This window comes from Hyalella azteca, unplaced genomic scaffold (genome assembly GCF_000764305.2).
Source record: "Hyalella azteca isolate HAZT.00-mixed unplaced genomic scaffold, Hazt_2.0.2 contig2316, whole genome shotgun sequence".
NCBI lineage: Eukaryota > Metazoa > Arthropoda > Malacostraca > Amphipoda > Hyalellidae > Hyalella > Hyalella azteca.
The window spans coordinates 379,493-395,837 of record NW_025932596.1 but is presented as its reverse complement, the minus strand read 5'-3'; the positions used below and the strand labels follow the sequence as shown (position 1 = coordinate 395,837).

General features: G+C 35.2%; 1 protein-coding gene across 1 annotated transcript in view; it reads left to right on the top strand.

The window, feature by feature from the left end:
• LOC125179506 (zinc finger protein 90-like) overlaps positions 1 to 15,237 on the top strand; it is a 36,454-nt gene extending 21,217 nt beyond the window's left edge. The window contains exons 4-5 of the mRNA XM_047885527.1: positions 112 to 1,293; positions 15,232 to 15,237. Of these exons, the coding sequence (XP_047741483.1) occupies positions 112 to 1,293; positions 15,232 to 15,237 (1,188 nt within the window). The remainder of the gene's footprint in view (positions 1 to 111; positions 1,294 to 15,231) is intronic.
• Positions 15,238 to 16,345: the final 1,108 nt, after the last annotated feature.

The window sequence follows — 16,345 nt, the reverse complement described above, 5'->3', positions numbered from 1 at the left end:
GAAACCATTGTTTTATAAAATTTTCGAGTAAGACATTTTGATTTTAAATTTTCATGATATATTTGATAACCTGTGTTCAAGTAGGTTAGAATTAATTTTTCTGTGAAACAGCATGGCAGGAAAATCGAGTTCTGTACATCCAAGAGATCTTCAAAAAATGTTGAGGCCAGTGATGACCTGACTGCAAATGAGAGAGTTATTGAAGACACTGCTGATGGTGATGAAATGTTATCATCTGAAGTTGTTACTGCAGATGCTAATGGCAGCAGAAATTTGCTCACACCTTCAGTTGGCAGGAGTAAGCGGTCTAAACCTAAACCTAGTAAGGGGAATGCTGCTGGCATAAGTAAGCTCTCTCCAGCTGGAAGAGTTTCAGAATTTGCTACTGATGGTAGAGAAAAGCCTGCACTAAAAGGTACTGCAGGAGATATAACTTCAGTTGATAGGCTATCATCAGCTAAGAAAGTTAGAAAAGATTCAGCTGGTGGCAAGAACCTCTCTTCATCTGGCAGATTTACCAAAGATCCTGTTACAAGTGCTGAAGTGCCAAAACTGGCAGAGCTTGTTGTAGGCACTGCTGACAGTTGTGAGTTGTGTGCACGTGCTGCAGCTGCTGAAGAGATCAATGGTAGTAATGACAATTCTGAAGCATCCGGCACTAAGCCCTACATGAAGCAGCATTCATCAAAGCAGAATCTTAATCTTCAGCATTCATCTACATTATATCATGAGTGCCCTGACTGTGAATACCGTAGCAAATTCAAGTATCAACTTCAGCTTCATATCCTTGCTAAGCATTCACTTGGGAAACTATTCCAATGTCCTGATTGTCAAAATGAATATTTCACCAAGAGGACATTTAGACATCATATTCTATTGAAGCATTCATCTGAACAGCTAGAGCATAGTGGCAACTCTCAATCTTTGAGTGACAAGCATTCAGAAGTCAGTCCTGATAGTGTCAATTTGCTTGCAACTAAAAAGCACTTGCATTGCCCTAAGTGTGAGAAAACATTTTTCTATAAGACTGGCCTCAAGGAGCATTATATATTGAAGCATACAGAAGAAAAGCCTTTTCATTGTTCTGAATGTGATTTTGCTACTGTTAGTAGGTTAAGACTTTCTAAACATATGTTTCAAGACCACTCATCTGGAGAAACTTTTCAATGCTCTGAGTGTGATTATTCTAGTTTCAACAAATATTATTTCAAGAAACATTGTTTGTTCACACATTCAACAGAAAAGCCTTTCCAGTGCTCTGAGTGTGACTTTGTTACCAAATCTAAAGAGAATGTGAAAAGTCATTTTTTAAATATTCATTCATCACTTAAGCCTCATAAGTGCTTGGAATGTAACTATGCATCTGTGAGCAGAAAACACATGAAGAGGCATATATTTTCAAAGCATTCTGTGGAAAAACCTTTCCTCTGCACTAAATGTGAATTTACTTGTGCCACTAAACAGATCTTGAATTACCATTCATTTTCTGCTCATTCAAAAGTGAAGCCTTTTAAGTGCTCAGAGTGCAAATATGCTTGCATTACAAAGCAAAGTCTTGATCTGCATTTTCTTGCAAAGCATTCAGAATCCAAATCTTTCAAGTGCCCTAAGTGTCCATATGTTTGTGTTAGAATAGATAGTCTTCAGAAGCATTGCAGAGCAAAACATAATTCGTGAATGTTTTATATCTTCTTCAGGGAAAAATATATGAAATAAGTTGAACAAAATTGAAATGATTAATATGTAATAAGCTTTTTTCAGATCTATAAATACATATTTTCTACTCTGTTTCTAAGTGCTCACATAATCAAATTATTTCACAGTGCCTGCAACTGAAAAGCACATGCATTGCCCTAAGTGTGAGAAAACACTTTTCTATCAGACTGGCCTCAAGGAGCATTATATATCTAAGCATACAGAAGAAAAACATTTTCATAGTTTTGATTGTGATTTTGATGTTGTTAGTAGGTTAAGACTTTCTAAACATATTTTTCAAGACCACTCATCTGGAGAGAGTTTTTGATGCTCTGAGTGTGATTATTCTAGTTTCAACAATTATGATTACAAGCAACCTTGGTTAGGAATCAAGTAAGAATGTCTTGAATATTTGTTTTTTTCTTGTGCACCTTTGTGGATATTGCCCTTAACTAGAGCTGTTAGTATTTATCCCTAATTGCTAGAATAGACTTATTTTAACCCTAATTGCCTCTGGTTTTTGTGTTGCACTTCCCTCTTATATACTCGGTGATTATTTTATTATGCCTCAATATAGATTGTTTCCAATCAAATGAACTCTTCAAACGCACCATTGTGAATTTGAAACTATTTAAAAAAAGTATGAGAATGAAATGAGCAAATTTCAGCTCTTAGGCACAAAAATTCCCCTGTACAACTAGTACATCTGCACAATATTGTTGTGATGTTACCAATGGTGAGAAAATTCACGGTAATTAACACTTTGACTGCGACTCGCTAAATAGCATGTATTCCACAGGGTTGGCAATGATTAAATCAAAATGATTAAATCATGTGATTAAATCACTTGATTTTTTTATGAAAAAATCATGATTTTTTTATTTTATTCGATTTTTTTCCTTTTTTTGATTTTTTCAGATATTTAAAACTATTGAGTTTCAGTCTTTAATTTATATTGAGGTATTGTTATTCATGGTTTAGTATAAATGTACTATGAATGACAAATTGGTATATAAACTTGTTGCCTTTAGTGTGTATTAGGTTCCATAAATTGAAATGCTTTTTTGTACAGAAGCATCAAGTGTGCAATACATTGTATGCAGCTAGCAGCTTAGCTAATTCTTATAAGGCTATAAGTAGTCTCTAACTATTTGACTATTTGTTATATATTGATTATAATATACTATTTAAATGTGTTAGCTAGCTTATACAGGGTGGGGCAGAACTGATCGAACAGTTTTGAGGCAAAATAAGAGTAATGGAGGTACATAAAGAAGAAAGTTTATTTTCCTCAAGATTAGCATAACATACCATTTAAAATGCTTATGTTTTGAAAACAATATCAGGAAGATTGGGTTTGTTAGCTGCATCACACTGTTGGAGTCATTCTCGGAAGTTTTCTACAGCACGTTCACACATATGTGTTATTCCCTCCTCTGAGAACGACTCCAACAGTGTGTTGCAGCTAACGGCCCCCATCTTCCAGATATTGTTTTCAAAACATAAGTATTCTAAATGGTATGTTATGCTAACCTCTAGGAAAATAAACTTTCTTCTTTATGTACCTCCATTACTCTTTTATTTTACCTGAAAACTGCTCAATCGGTTCTGCCCCACCCTGTATATTGAGAGGTTGAGATTGTATTGACCTTTTAGGTAATTAGAAAGATTTTCCACCCTAATACAAGTGTTCTAATTAAAATATTTTCTCATAACTTAAGTCTCGTTTCAAGTCGTATGAGGTTTGTTTGGTTATCGTTCAGTTTATGTTTAGTAGGTATTGGTTTATTGGTCTGAATTAAATGGGAGCAGTGCAGTCAGTCACTCAGTCACCACCAGTTGTGTGTATAGAGGGTAGAGTCTGGTAGATTTATAGGACATAAAACTAGTAGATCTATTGATAGTGCTGTGCACTGTGCTATCAGCCACAGTCACTACTAGTCGGTGTGTATAGAGGGTAGAGTCTGGTAGATTTATAGGACATAAAACTAGTAGATCTATTGATAGTGCTGTGCACTGTGCTAATAGCTACCTATCTGTTGTGTGACTCTTCAATGTTTAGAAGATCTGCTTTCCTGAAGTGTTTTTTTATATTGAAGCCAGTTAAATGGTCAATATTTAGCTCATAACCTTGCTCCATACAAACTTTACAAAGCTAATGAGTGGACTTGTCAATAATTGTTTACCCAAAAATCCCTTAGTGGTAAACACCACCTTGTCCTGTTGGCCATTATTGAAGGCAATAAGTGCCCTTTTTAGCCATCCATTATGATCCATATACTGTTATTGTTAGTAGGCTAATTGCAACATAAAAAAATAACACTTCAAAAAGACAAAAAAGCTGAAAAAATAAAAAAATCAAATAAATAAAAAAATCATGAAAAAATAAAAAAAATCATTGGTTTTTGATTTTTTGATTTTTTTTTAATTAAAAAAATCACCAACCCTGGTATTCCAGTGGTGCGACTCATTCAAACTTGAATAACTTAAGTTACAGATAAGGCAGCGAGATCAGGGCTAGTGTGGTGCTCTTGTCTGAGCGAGTTCTACAAGCTTCTGACATAAAAACCGTGAGCCTCTATTGGTGCATGTCGCCTGGGATGGAAACTCATCTTTCTGGGCAACGTGCGCCATATGAGGTACACGGCATTTATTATTCAACTAAAATAAAAAATTTGCATCACAAGGGTACTAACGCTTGAAAAAAAACATTTTCTATGCAAATGAAATTGGATTGTGACTGCAATAATCAAACTACAAATCATTCTGGATAAAATGCTGTTAAATGGGAAGTTTATAATTCATTTAGATGATTTCTTACAAAACTGCTCTAAGCAAAGCATGCAGTGGTACCAACAACTGTTCAAGTTATTGGCAAAAACTGTAGCAAATGCCTGGGTGCTTGGTGATCAGTTCTATAGTCTGTAAAAATCGATGTGAATTGCTGAAGTCGTTGAAGATTACTGAATGTATTTTCACTAGTAATAGGTCAGGCACGTGAAGAAATGTTTCAATAACCAAATCACAATGATTTTAGATGTTGGCGTTCCAGCTCTAAAGTATTTGAAGCTGAGGATCTGAACTTCACGCCATGACGAGCTACTGATCTGAGTCTTGCTTTAACATAATTGCAAAAAAGTAAGTTAGTGTGTGCTAAAGTGAGACGAAAAGCTAGAAAAGTAACTATCAATTGCTAGCCAAGTACTCGGAATCTGTATCACTGTTTATCTTTGCTTTTTACAGTGCCATTCTGTTTCTGTGTGAGCTTAGGCAACTTTTGAATGACTAATACTTATTTATCTACTGCTATGATCCATACCAATACCGAAAAAATGATTTTCAACATAATGGAACAGGATAACCCCCTTTATTTAATACTTTTTCTTTTTCGTACCCACTCATTATTTCAGGCTATATTCCAAATACTAAGATTCTTATGATTCGATTGCATGACGTTCATATAGGTTTTTGAAAACATTATTGTCAATTATCCATCATATTTTTCACAAGTTTATGACCTGGCTGATATTTTAAAGAGCTTTTTTTAAAAAATTAAATTTTAAATTATATACCTATATATATGGCGCACCCTTAAAAAATTTTTTAAGCGTGTGCCATATATGGCACACATCGCAGTTTGGGACATGCATGCATGTACCATATATGGCGCACGTCGCAGTCAAAGTGTTAACATATGCATGTGCCTGAAAACAACCCAGTGTCAAATTTTTACTGTTATCAAAATGTGCAATCATTTAACAACTAATAAGGAGCATTTGTAAAACAAAATGGAATATATTGCATCTTCAATTTTTCTAAATGGAACATAGTACAGAAAATTTTGATCTCGTTGTCTGGAGTTCATTGGTCACCATTGCTAAAGTATATTAAATGAGATGCATGAGCACAGTGGCAAGTTTGAGTACCTCTCACCTTCATAGCTACACTGCTATTGTGCATTGGACGGGAGCCGACTTCCCCACTGACATGCAGAGCAGTTCACACGTCTCAAAAGTTTATGCATTTATTGCTGAATGGCCTACCTAACTATTATAGATCAAAACTGTTGATATATTATTGATCTAACACCGAGAATAGATTTGTATGAGAGTAGGTATGTCAGAAGACAAGGCTGTGAGATTTATTATTTTTTTATGGAGGTTATTAAAATTGAAAGTCAGTTTATTGTGCAGCCTATGCAATTAGGGTTAAATAACCTTTACAAAGAGTTACTGACAAATCTCAAGACTGTACTGTTGAGATAAACACTCTACTGTGGTTGACTCATGGTCTCTGATGAATAGTAATTTTGGTGGGTTACATGAATCTAATAGGCTTCTCAGATTACTAAAATTGCATTAACATTTTGGTTAGGTATAAAGTTGTGGCTTATGTAGCTGCTGAATTGCACTGCTCTGATTGGTAACTACATACCTAAATCAATTGTGCATTTGAACCATATAACAATTTTCTAAATATAACCTTATAATCTGTTGCCCAGAAAATTATTGCAGTGTGCTTTAGATGGATAATGTCTGGGAAATTTGAAGTCCTGAATATATCACACCTGAGCTTTTAACCTGCTGTTTACATCTAAAGGCCCGTTTACACTAGTGGCAACGACATGCGCTTTGAGTCGTTTGCTGCAGTGCCTCACCGCGCACAACCGTTCACACTACTTTTGTACTCGGTAGTTCGACACCGTGCGCTTTGAACAATAGTTGCCTCCTAGACGTCAATGAGGATGGATGTAACCGAATTTGAGCTGTGGGCCATTGTTCTCGGGTGTGCTGCGGTCCGTCATTCTTCGCACTATGCCAGTTATAAACAAGAACTTAGCATAGGCATCATAATTAGAGAAGTAGCACATTCAAAAAGATACAGTTTATAAAAAATATAGTCTATTCTTAAATAAAAAGCTCCAATATTTGTACCGATATTACATCATCCTTTGAAATCGCTAAACGGTAATGCATAAATTGTCAGGAGTTGCTAAAATCACATAAACTAAACACGTCATGTAAAAATAACTTACATCATTTGTATTTCGATTTTTGTGCTCCTTTGACCGAACACTACATAGGCATTCATGTTCTCTATAAAGATCAATTAGGCTCTCTACTAGAGAGTGACTCCAAACGAGAGTGGTGTTAGTCGACATTTGGAGTGCCGGACCAGCGTACACAATCAACCTTACTAGACCACAGACATCTATCTACTAACTAAGAATTTAAATAAAAGAATAGTTCACAAAAATTCATATCTTTATAGAAAACGTTTTGGAGACCAGCTCCATAGTTCGTAGAATCTAGAATCATAAATTAATACATTGAAACCAAAGAACGAATTGAATTTCTATAATTAATTAATTTAGATTTTTAATTTTATTTAAATTTTTAATTCAATTTAAATTCTTAGTTAATTTGCGATTTAAGCATACAAGTGATGTCAATTCTTTAATAGCTTTCTACTAAGTGCCGTGCTTGTGTTTCATGAGGCATGGCCCCTGTCAATCGCTAGCTCGTCAATCGGTCAAGAAGCGCATGCAGAGGCTGCAAATTGCCTCTGCATGTGCTTTGAGGCACTTGATTCTCGTGTATTGCCCCTAGTGTAAATGGGCCTTAAGGCATCTTGGGTAAATTAATTACCTACTCATTGATATATTGGTATCTCTATTTGCAATGCATTACCTAAAATGAGTAAACATAGCATGTGTATAGTGGAAATTTATTCTAGCCACTTGCATTTATTCCAAGTAAAAATTTATTTTTGAAAAAAATTATTAGCACCTGTTACACATTTAATATTTATTATATATTCAAGTTGTGAAAAATGATTAGCACTTTAGGGCATGTATGGTTCATTAAAATACTGTAAGAATGGTCAGCTTGTGCTGCATCATATGGTAATCTCATTGATGTGTCCAATTAAACAAATTGAAATTGAGGTAAATTAATAGAGGATATGTATGAGTTCAGCCTGAAGTTGAGTGCCAGTGTAGTGTCTGGCATAAATTTATATGTCATGTGAATGTAGAAGCTTTCATCTGTGAGGAATTCATAGCCACTTTGAATTCAATGCAAAATATGGCTCTCCTCAGTGGTAAAAAGCGACTCATCTTGTCCTCCCGACTCATCTTGTTGTTATACGTAACTGCTTACTTTCACTTATGTTTATATAATTGTACATAAAACGGGTAACTTGGACCAGTTTTAGTGCATACTTTTGTGATGCTGATCACAAAAGTATGCCGGTATGATCACCTACCATAGTAAATCTATAAAACGTATCTTTATTGCATTAGTACATCATCTCATGGTACTTCAAAAGCCATCAAAAAATTTTTCTAAGACAAAAACTTTTTGAATATAGGTTTTTTTTCAGATACAGTGGGGGGAAATAAATATTCATACACTTGAAAAATCATATTTTAATGTATGTAAGTACACAAACTGAACAGGAGAAGTGATTTATACTATGTATAGAGGCGCATTGTATTCAAAAATAGCATCAATAGAAATTAAATCTCAATGCAACAAAAATTAATGCAACATGTTAACTTCTTTGGGTGAAAAAAGTATTCGTACAAAACAATAAATCCGCATTATTTTGATTTAATACTTGGTTGAATACCCTTTATTCAGCTCAACAGATACCAGTCTATTTCTATACATCTCGACCAATGATTTGCAGATGCTGACTGGTATTTTATACCATTCTTCTTGGCACACCACCTTAAGATTCTCAATGTTTGTTGGGGACCTTTTCTTAGTTTGAATCTTCAAATACCGCCACAAATTTTCAATCGGATTTAAGTCCGGCGACTGGCTTGGCCATTCCATAACGTGTACATTTCTATCAGCGAACCATTTCTTTGTGGATCTTGCAGTATGCTTAGGATCGTTATCCTGCTGGTAGACGATCAGGTGCTCCTAGGAAGATTTCTGCACGATCTGCTAGATTATTGGGACGAAAAATCCAAGAAAATCCACAGATTACTCGAGGAGAGTTGCAAAGTCACCTAAGTGCCTCAGGAATTCAAGTAACCAAACAAACAATAAGCAATGAACTTTACAAAAACGAATTAAAATCACGCACCCCAAGAAAGACCCCACTCCTAATGAAACGACATCGAGGTGCCAAGCTGAAATTCGTCAAGGAGCATAAGGACAAAGACTATGCTTTTTAGGAAAAGGTTCTTTGGACGGACGAAACAAAAATTGAGCTTTTCGGTCGAAATTATCGTCACCATGTGTGGAGGAAAGACGGTGAAGCCTACCTTCCAAAGAACACTGCTGTCTCTTATACACATCTAGATGTGTATAAGAGACAGGGCTTGGAAATTAATTTAAAATTACCATATATAACATTTCATGTTTGATACACCTATTAATGTTTTTTCTTTAGGTTTCAGACTCTACAGAGTCTTATATATGGTAATTTTAACTTAATTTCCAAGATGGTCTATGTTAACCCTGTCAGGGCTGCCATTAGGTGGTCAGAGTTACCCCGTTTGGGGGAACTTAGACCACCTGGGGGACGGGACCCCCCATTTGCAAACTATGAAACTTTTCTCAAGTTTTTCATTTGCATATGTAACTAGAAGAGTTCTACTACAATGCACCGAAACCTGGAGTTACTTGGAGTTATTTTACCAAAAAATATAATTGAGTTTACCACACAGTCTAAGATACCCCCAGAGCTGGGGTAAAAAAGACCATTGATTTTTTTTAATTACATCAAAACTATGAGAGGCAGGAGCCAGCAGTTTATGGTGAGTGAAGCTAGAGTATAGACCTGTATTTTGCATGTTTCAATTTAAGTTTAACTTATCTAGTAAAAAAATGGCATCATTTAAAAAAAAAGTGGTCTAAGTTACCCCAGTTTACGGTACTGAGAGCTTGATTCCAGTCAAGGATGGTGGGAGCGACTGCATGCACACCTCCTCATACGACGCCGGGCGGGTAACTAAGGTGCACTTCAAGCAGGCACTCTATTTAAAGTGCTCGCAGCAAATTTCCTCCCATCCAAAATTTTACCCTAGAAGCTCCCCTTAAGAAAAATTGTGTTGATGGCTCTTGAAGGTCCATGAGATAACCTACAAATACAATAAAGATATATTTTATTGATTAACTATGAAAATATTTGTATCACAAAAAGGTAAGTGCTAACAATGATCCAAGTCACCCCATCAATGTTCCAAGTCCATGATGTGTAATTGATGCCTTTTATGTAATGTTGTATCCATCTCAATTTTTGGCAATAAAAGTAGATAATTGCAAGCAGATTTTTATTTACTAAAAATAACAATAACTTGAATGTTTAAAGATTTTGAGAAATGTTGCTATCATTCTTACATAAGGCATTCTTACATTTTCAAGAATGCTAGAGAAATTGTCTTATAATTTGAAAGGGCCATCATTGAACAAGAAAAAATTCGATTAAACTATAAGTATGAAAGTAATGGTCTACAAAAAAGTTTTTGTGCTCAGTAACTGCATCTTTCTTAATTCTTTACTGATTATTTTGGATATTTGTTGCCTTTGAGTTGGAAGTTGCAGCTAAACTTGTGTATTAACTTGTTTCACTAGCACACCTCTTGTACTGAGTTCATCAAATATTAAAGGAGCCATCTTGTTTGTCATCTTCATTCATTTGTGATCAGTTAAATACAACATTATTTGCCATCTTTCTTGGCATGTAGCTCAACATGCAGTATGAAAAGTTGAATGCCAAATTTAGGAAGGATACTCTGATGAGTTAAATTGAAAATTATTCTTGGTTCAGTTGAAATCCAATAATAAACTATAAAATAATCATTTGCAGTCAAGATTTATGAACTTGATTGATTTTATTGATAAATAATTAATCTATACTGAACTTTAGTCATTTGAACAAAGAAACATCCAAAATTACCCAAGTACTAATTCAGGAATCTGGAAAAATTCCAATACTTTCTGTTGTCTACAATATGCTCCTCCATAGATACCGGTACTCTCGCAGATGTTTCAGGAAAATCATTAATTAGCAACACTGGATCAGAGTAATCAAACACCCTATACAGTATACATATATATTTAGTGGCTACCCATTAATGCATACTTCTTGGGTATTTAGTGGCCATCCATAACAAATGCATCTGCTGAGTGTGCTCCTCAATAAACTCTTATGTGTTATCTTTGAATGGCTGCAAGATTGTTCCATTGCCTATGTCTCATAAAATTGTTGCAGGTAAAATAAGAAGAAGGTAATTCTTGTCTAATTATTCTACCCTTAGCCTCTTGACAAAAAAGTACTAACCAAAATTACCTTGAACCAATCCTCCATGATTCCTGCAGAATTACTGAATAAGAACAATACTCATGTAAATCCAAATATTATCAATAACGTGAGCCCTTTGGTTTGGGAACCTTCACCCTGATCTGATTTCAGTTTCACTATTAATAGGTCCTTTGATTAATTTAATTATATCCATCACCTTGAACATGAGTAATTTGAGGTATATGTATTGGTGCTCCAAAATGAAGTGTGTTATTTATGCATCCGGCAAGGAAGTAGGAGTCTCCTACTAGGGGTCTTTGCAAACCTCCAGTTCCTGAGATGCTGTGTCTATGTAGCAAATTAAATATATTATTCTGTATTCTGATTTTTGTTCCATGAATGCTTCTAGTATTGTTGCAGGGCGAGCTGTATTGCCTTTTATCCCAACCCTTTGGCTATATCATGCTCGTTTATTTGATGTCTGTGCTGTGTTTTTGCATTATGTTACTTATTATGTACTTTTCCTTTTTTTCTCTCTCTAGTCCAGACAAGGATGTAAAATGTTTAATGTAAAGTAAATTCCAAGCCAAACATAATCCTAATGCAAAATCTCAAATGAATAACTAAAAACTGCACCAGTATGGAAGTTAAGCTAACTCACCACTTGAGAGGAAATGAGTGATTGTTTATTGCATATATTCATTTTATTGCTCAATTGATGTTATATTACGTACAAATGATTTATATTTTTGTGATTTTGCTTTGTTTTTTTGATTTTTTATTAATTGTGTTCAGTGTGTTTTAACAGTGCAAGCTATATATTTTGGTGTTCATTAACTCTTCATTAGGCTGTTTGCTGCAATATAAGTTTGCTTGATAACTTTTTCTGCATCCATAAGCAACACAGTTGCTCTAAGAAGTCATTATTAAGGTTCTTCATTATTACTGTTTTTCTGCTTGTTAATTAATGTTGGTTCATATTTAATCCGATTCTTTATCTTATAGTCATAGGGCTGTGATGCATAAAATTAACAAGTTTTACTTTCTTTTATGGCAGATCACATATGCTTCTTGTCCATGCTCCTAATTCTTGTTAGTTCCATGCTCTTATGCACATTACTTCCATGCTCCTATGCACGTTAGTTCCATGCTCCTATGCACGTTAGTTCCATGCTCCTTAGTCCTATGCTCCTAAGCTGGTAAGGTATATACCGACATTCTCCAGTCACTTATGCACCACACGTGTTCATATCATAACCAAGAGACATTTACTTGAACTGTAATTTAAATTCTGTTCTATTTTTCCATAATAAAAGATCAAGTTTAGTCTCATCCATTATCCACTCCCCAAGTAGGTTGTTGCCAACCTATCAAGTAGAAGTAGGCAACGTGTTTGCCTCACCTGCGGGAGACACGTGGCAACAGCAAGACAAGAAAAGAAAGTACAGTATGGCAAGTAAAACACTAGATATGAGATCTAATAGCTGTAATGATTCAAATTCAATGTAAAAGCAATCAGGTCAGTGAATAAAGCAACTCAAAACAGGAACAAGGTGACATTAAACAGGTAACAAAGTAATAAGCAAGATTTATTGCAGTAAATTAAGTGCATGAGATTGAAAAGGAAAGGTATACTATTATTCTTGAGTTGATCAAGTCTTAGCAACTCACCCTTAAGGAGCAGCTACGTTGCTCAGCAAGCAGGAATGGGTCGACAATTACTTCCAGTTTAAATGAGCTTCAGGCAATGGGTGCAGGTGGGGCAAGCAATAAGGTGCAGACAAGGATCACTCTAAGCATGATAAGTGGTGTTCTTACTAAACTTAACTGAAACTTTAAATGGTGCATGCTACACTTCAAATATGATGATAAGGCAGAAGCAATTGAACTTTTCGGACATTGCATCAAGTTGCATGCTCTAACTAGTAATTTATTGATAGAAAAAAACATCTGAAACAAATACAAGGGAAGGAAACATCCATCAATGATAATGGTCACAAAAGTCCTTAATTAGATGGAAAGAGCAAACCTTATTAGGAAGCATAACTTAAAGTGATCAATACACCAAAGTGCCAGGAATGAAAAGTAAGAAACTAATAATCTAAGATTTAGCAAGGGGAGCAATGTGCTCCTCTTCAACGTAATTTAAGGGGACTGGTTACCCTAAAATTTTCAATTTTGGTGTTTTCTGGTTTTTGTGCTCATCTTAAAGCTTACTTTTTGATGCATCCAACGGTACCAGAATCATCCCTCTATGTCAAAAGTGATTTCGTAACAGCCCCCCGAAGGGAGGGAGTTTTTAGAGCCCTTCAGTAAAGCCTATGGTTAATTAGAAGGGTGGACACACTAAAAAGGAACATCTGACGTAAAGCGGCCAATCATGGCATTATGCGGTGCTCATACTCATCTTAAAGCTTACTTTCTGATGATTCCATTGGTGGCAGAATCATCTTTCTACCTCCATTTTTACGTTCACCACTCCCCATGGACTGGGGGGCGGTGGGGGTGGCCTTAACAAATTCCTAAGGCATTAATTACGGGGCATGACTTGATATACTGCTAGCTGCAGCCAGATCTTTCAGTGCCGATCATGACAGCGAGGTGAGAGGTGTGCAGCCACTCGCTCTATGCCTTCCTCACTTAGTTTTAAGGCTTACCTTTGGTATGTTTGCTATGTTATGACTCTTTTACGTCATTTTATGTGCCGCCTGGCAGTTTTTTGGGCGTGGTGTAAACCTCTGATTGGTCGCATGGCAAACCTATCTCCTCCTACAGTTTTCAAGCTACAGCAATGAGACATATACATTTGATTCGTAAAGACCATACCTATGGAACTGATGATCATTTTTTTGAATTTCTGTCTGGTTCGTTTTTTATATGGGGGAGAAGGGGGGGAGGGGGGAAAAATGAGTCAAATGGGATAAAACGCGCATAAAAAACTAAGGGGAAAATAAGGAAAATGATCATCAAATCTATAGGTATGGTCCTTATGAACCGAATGATATGTGTCTCGATGTTGTAGGATGATATTTGTAGGAGGAGATAGATTTTCTAAAGTACCCCTTTATAGCCGTTTTCTATGAATTTCACGTTTTCTATCAATTTTTTCGAAAAATTCATAGGATCAAAATGTTATTGTTTTTACATTTTACGTATGTATGTGAAGTTTCATGATGATCGGATAATAACTAGAAGTTTTTCCGGAGGGTAGCCGGTCCCCTTAACAAAGCTTTGGAAAACACTTGCCGGCAGATGATAGATTTTGTGTGGAGTATTGATAAATAATTACTGCTCAATACACCAAAGTGCCAGGAATGAAAAGTAAGAAACTAATAATCAAAGATTAAGCAAGGGGAGCAATATGCTCCTCTTCAACATAATTTAACAAAGCTTTGGAAGTCACTCGTTGGTGGTTGATAATTTTGTGTGGAGTATTGTCAATTATTTAGCTTTTCAATTAAAACTAATTTTATATCCTTATTATTTTCACAATTTGAGAGGTTGAATGATTATTGACAGGAAGGACAATAATAATCAAAATTATTTTAACCATGGAATAATCAAAGACCATTGGGTAACGAAGCAACTATTGATTTTATGAATGCAAGTAATTTACATAATAGAAATGTTGACACTATTTTTCAAATGAATTTCAGTAGGAAGCAGATGTGAAGACCAATGATTGAAGTTAATATTAAGTAGGTTAGTGCATTTTGGTAAATTTAGTACAAGCTCCCATTATCACAGTCTCAATTCTATATTGATGCATAGTAATCCATTCAAACTATGGAGGCAACTGAGTTATTATGGTGCCAATAATGATGGCAATAACAAACTTTATGAGAACAGTTCAGGAACTGAAAACTTCAACTTTACGTTTCTTCAAAACAAGGCAACCAAAATTTGAAAAATTTCACTGCAAAATATTTCTCTCTAGTAACTACTTATGAGCAAAGTCATACAGTGACAAATCATTGCTTATCTGTTGCCATGAAGAAACAATCGAGGAAGTTTCTCTGACAGCAAACTAATGTATCATCCATTCCATCAGACAGCAACTCTATGACTATCAATGTTCTTATTTAATAAAAAATTGCAAAGTTAATGTAGTGTAACAAATTACAAATGATTACTTTTTCAGCATTGCTTGATCAAATTTCAGGAAGAAATATTGAGGTTTCTCATTAAAATCTAAGATGCATCAGCAAAATCACACACTGTCACAGAGATCCAAGTCATGAAATACTTTTGTGTATGTTTATGCTTTATACCCAGGTGTAGCACATGTTGGAAGGGAAAATTGCCAGAAAAAGTACATCAGAGCAAATGTAATCAATTTATTTAGTAGAACAAAACTTAGTTTATTATTAGTTTGAAAACTCAGAGTTGCTTCAAAATTGTAAAAATATCAGTTCTATCACGCAGCCATACAAACAGTAGTAAATAAAGGCAACCACATGCTCATGACTTGGTAGATTTAAGTTTGAGTGTGAAGTTGCCTACTAGAATTTTTACCTGTGGTAAGCACAGCCAGTCATTCACGCATTGGTTGCGTTCACGTAAGATTTGTTTCTCAAGCTCTATGATAAGCATGAACATCATGCCTGATCTAGTAGCTGTTGTGATTGTGCATCTGCACTTGGCTAACGTTAATCACTTATTGCCTACTGCTTTAAAATTTCTACGGGTTTTGTTTTCTTAATCATGCAGTGGAGTTCAATTAAAATTAAATTAATATTTGAACTTCCTTCAGACAGTGGCAATTTTTAGCAGCCTAATAATCCTGCAGAATTTGTTAACAGACATACTAGTTTGTCTGATATCCCCTTTTTCCAATTGTGGATGAATGTTGTAGAGTGACATTCTTTGTTTGGGGTGAAAAGCAGGGGAGAGGAGCAGGATTTAAAGTGCCAACCCACCAACCATACACACTGCCAATGTCTGCGAGGTCCAAAACACAATCTTGTTAACAATTGTGATGGGTTGATGATGGGTTGAGGGTGAACTTGTAGGGGAGATGCAGATAGCCTTACCTATCAAATTTCTATGGAGGCTGAGGTGAGAATCAAATCAGCAAACTGTCTGAACATTTCTCCATATTTTATCATATTTTATGATTTGAAATTTCTCACACTTAATATTGCGATTGATGTTTCTGGAAGAGCTTCTAATTAAATAAAAAAATCATAACAAAATAATCCGTTTGCAACTAGTAAAAATATTGGGAGCAATATTAACGATGGTGTTGTTCATGAATTCATGAGTACATATTCAAATAACGTTGATATTTCAATGTTACAAATTATAAATTAGTTAACATTGCTATGTTGCAATATCTGTTAATGAATGATACCCGTCAGTCAGTCCATCAACAAATTTATATAAGAAT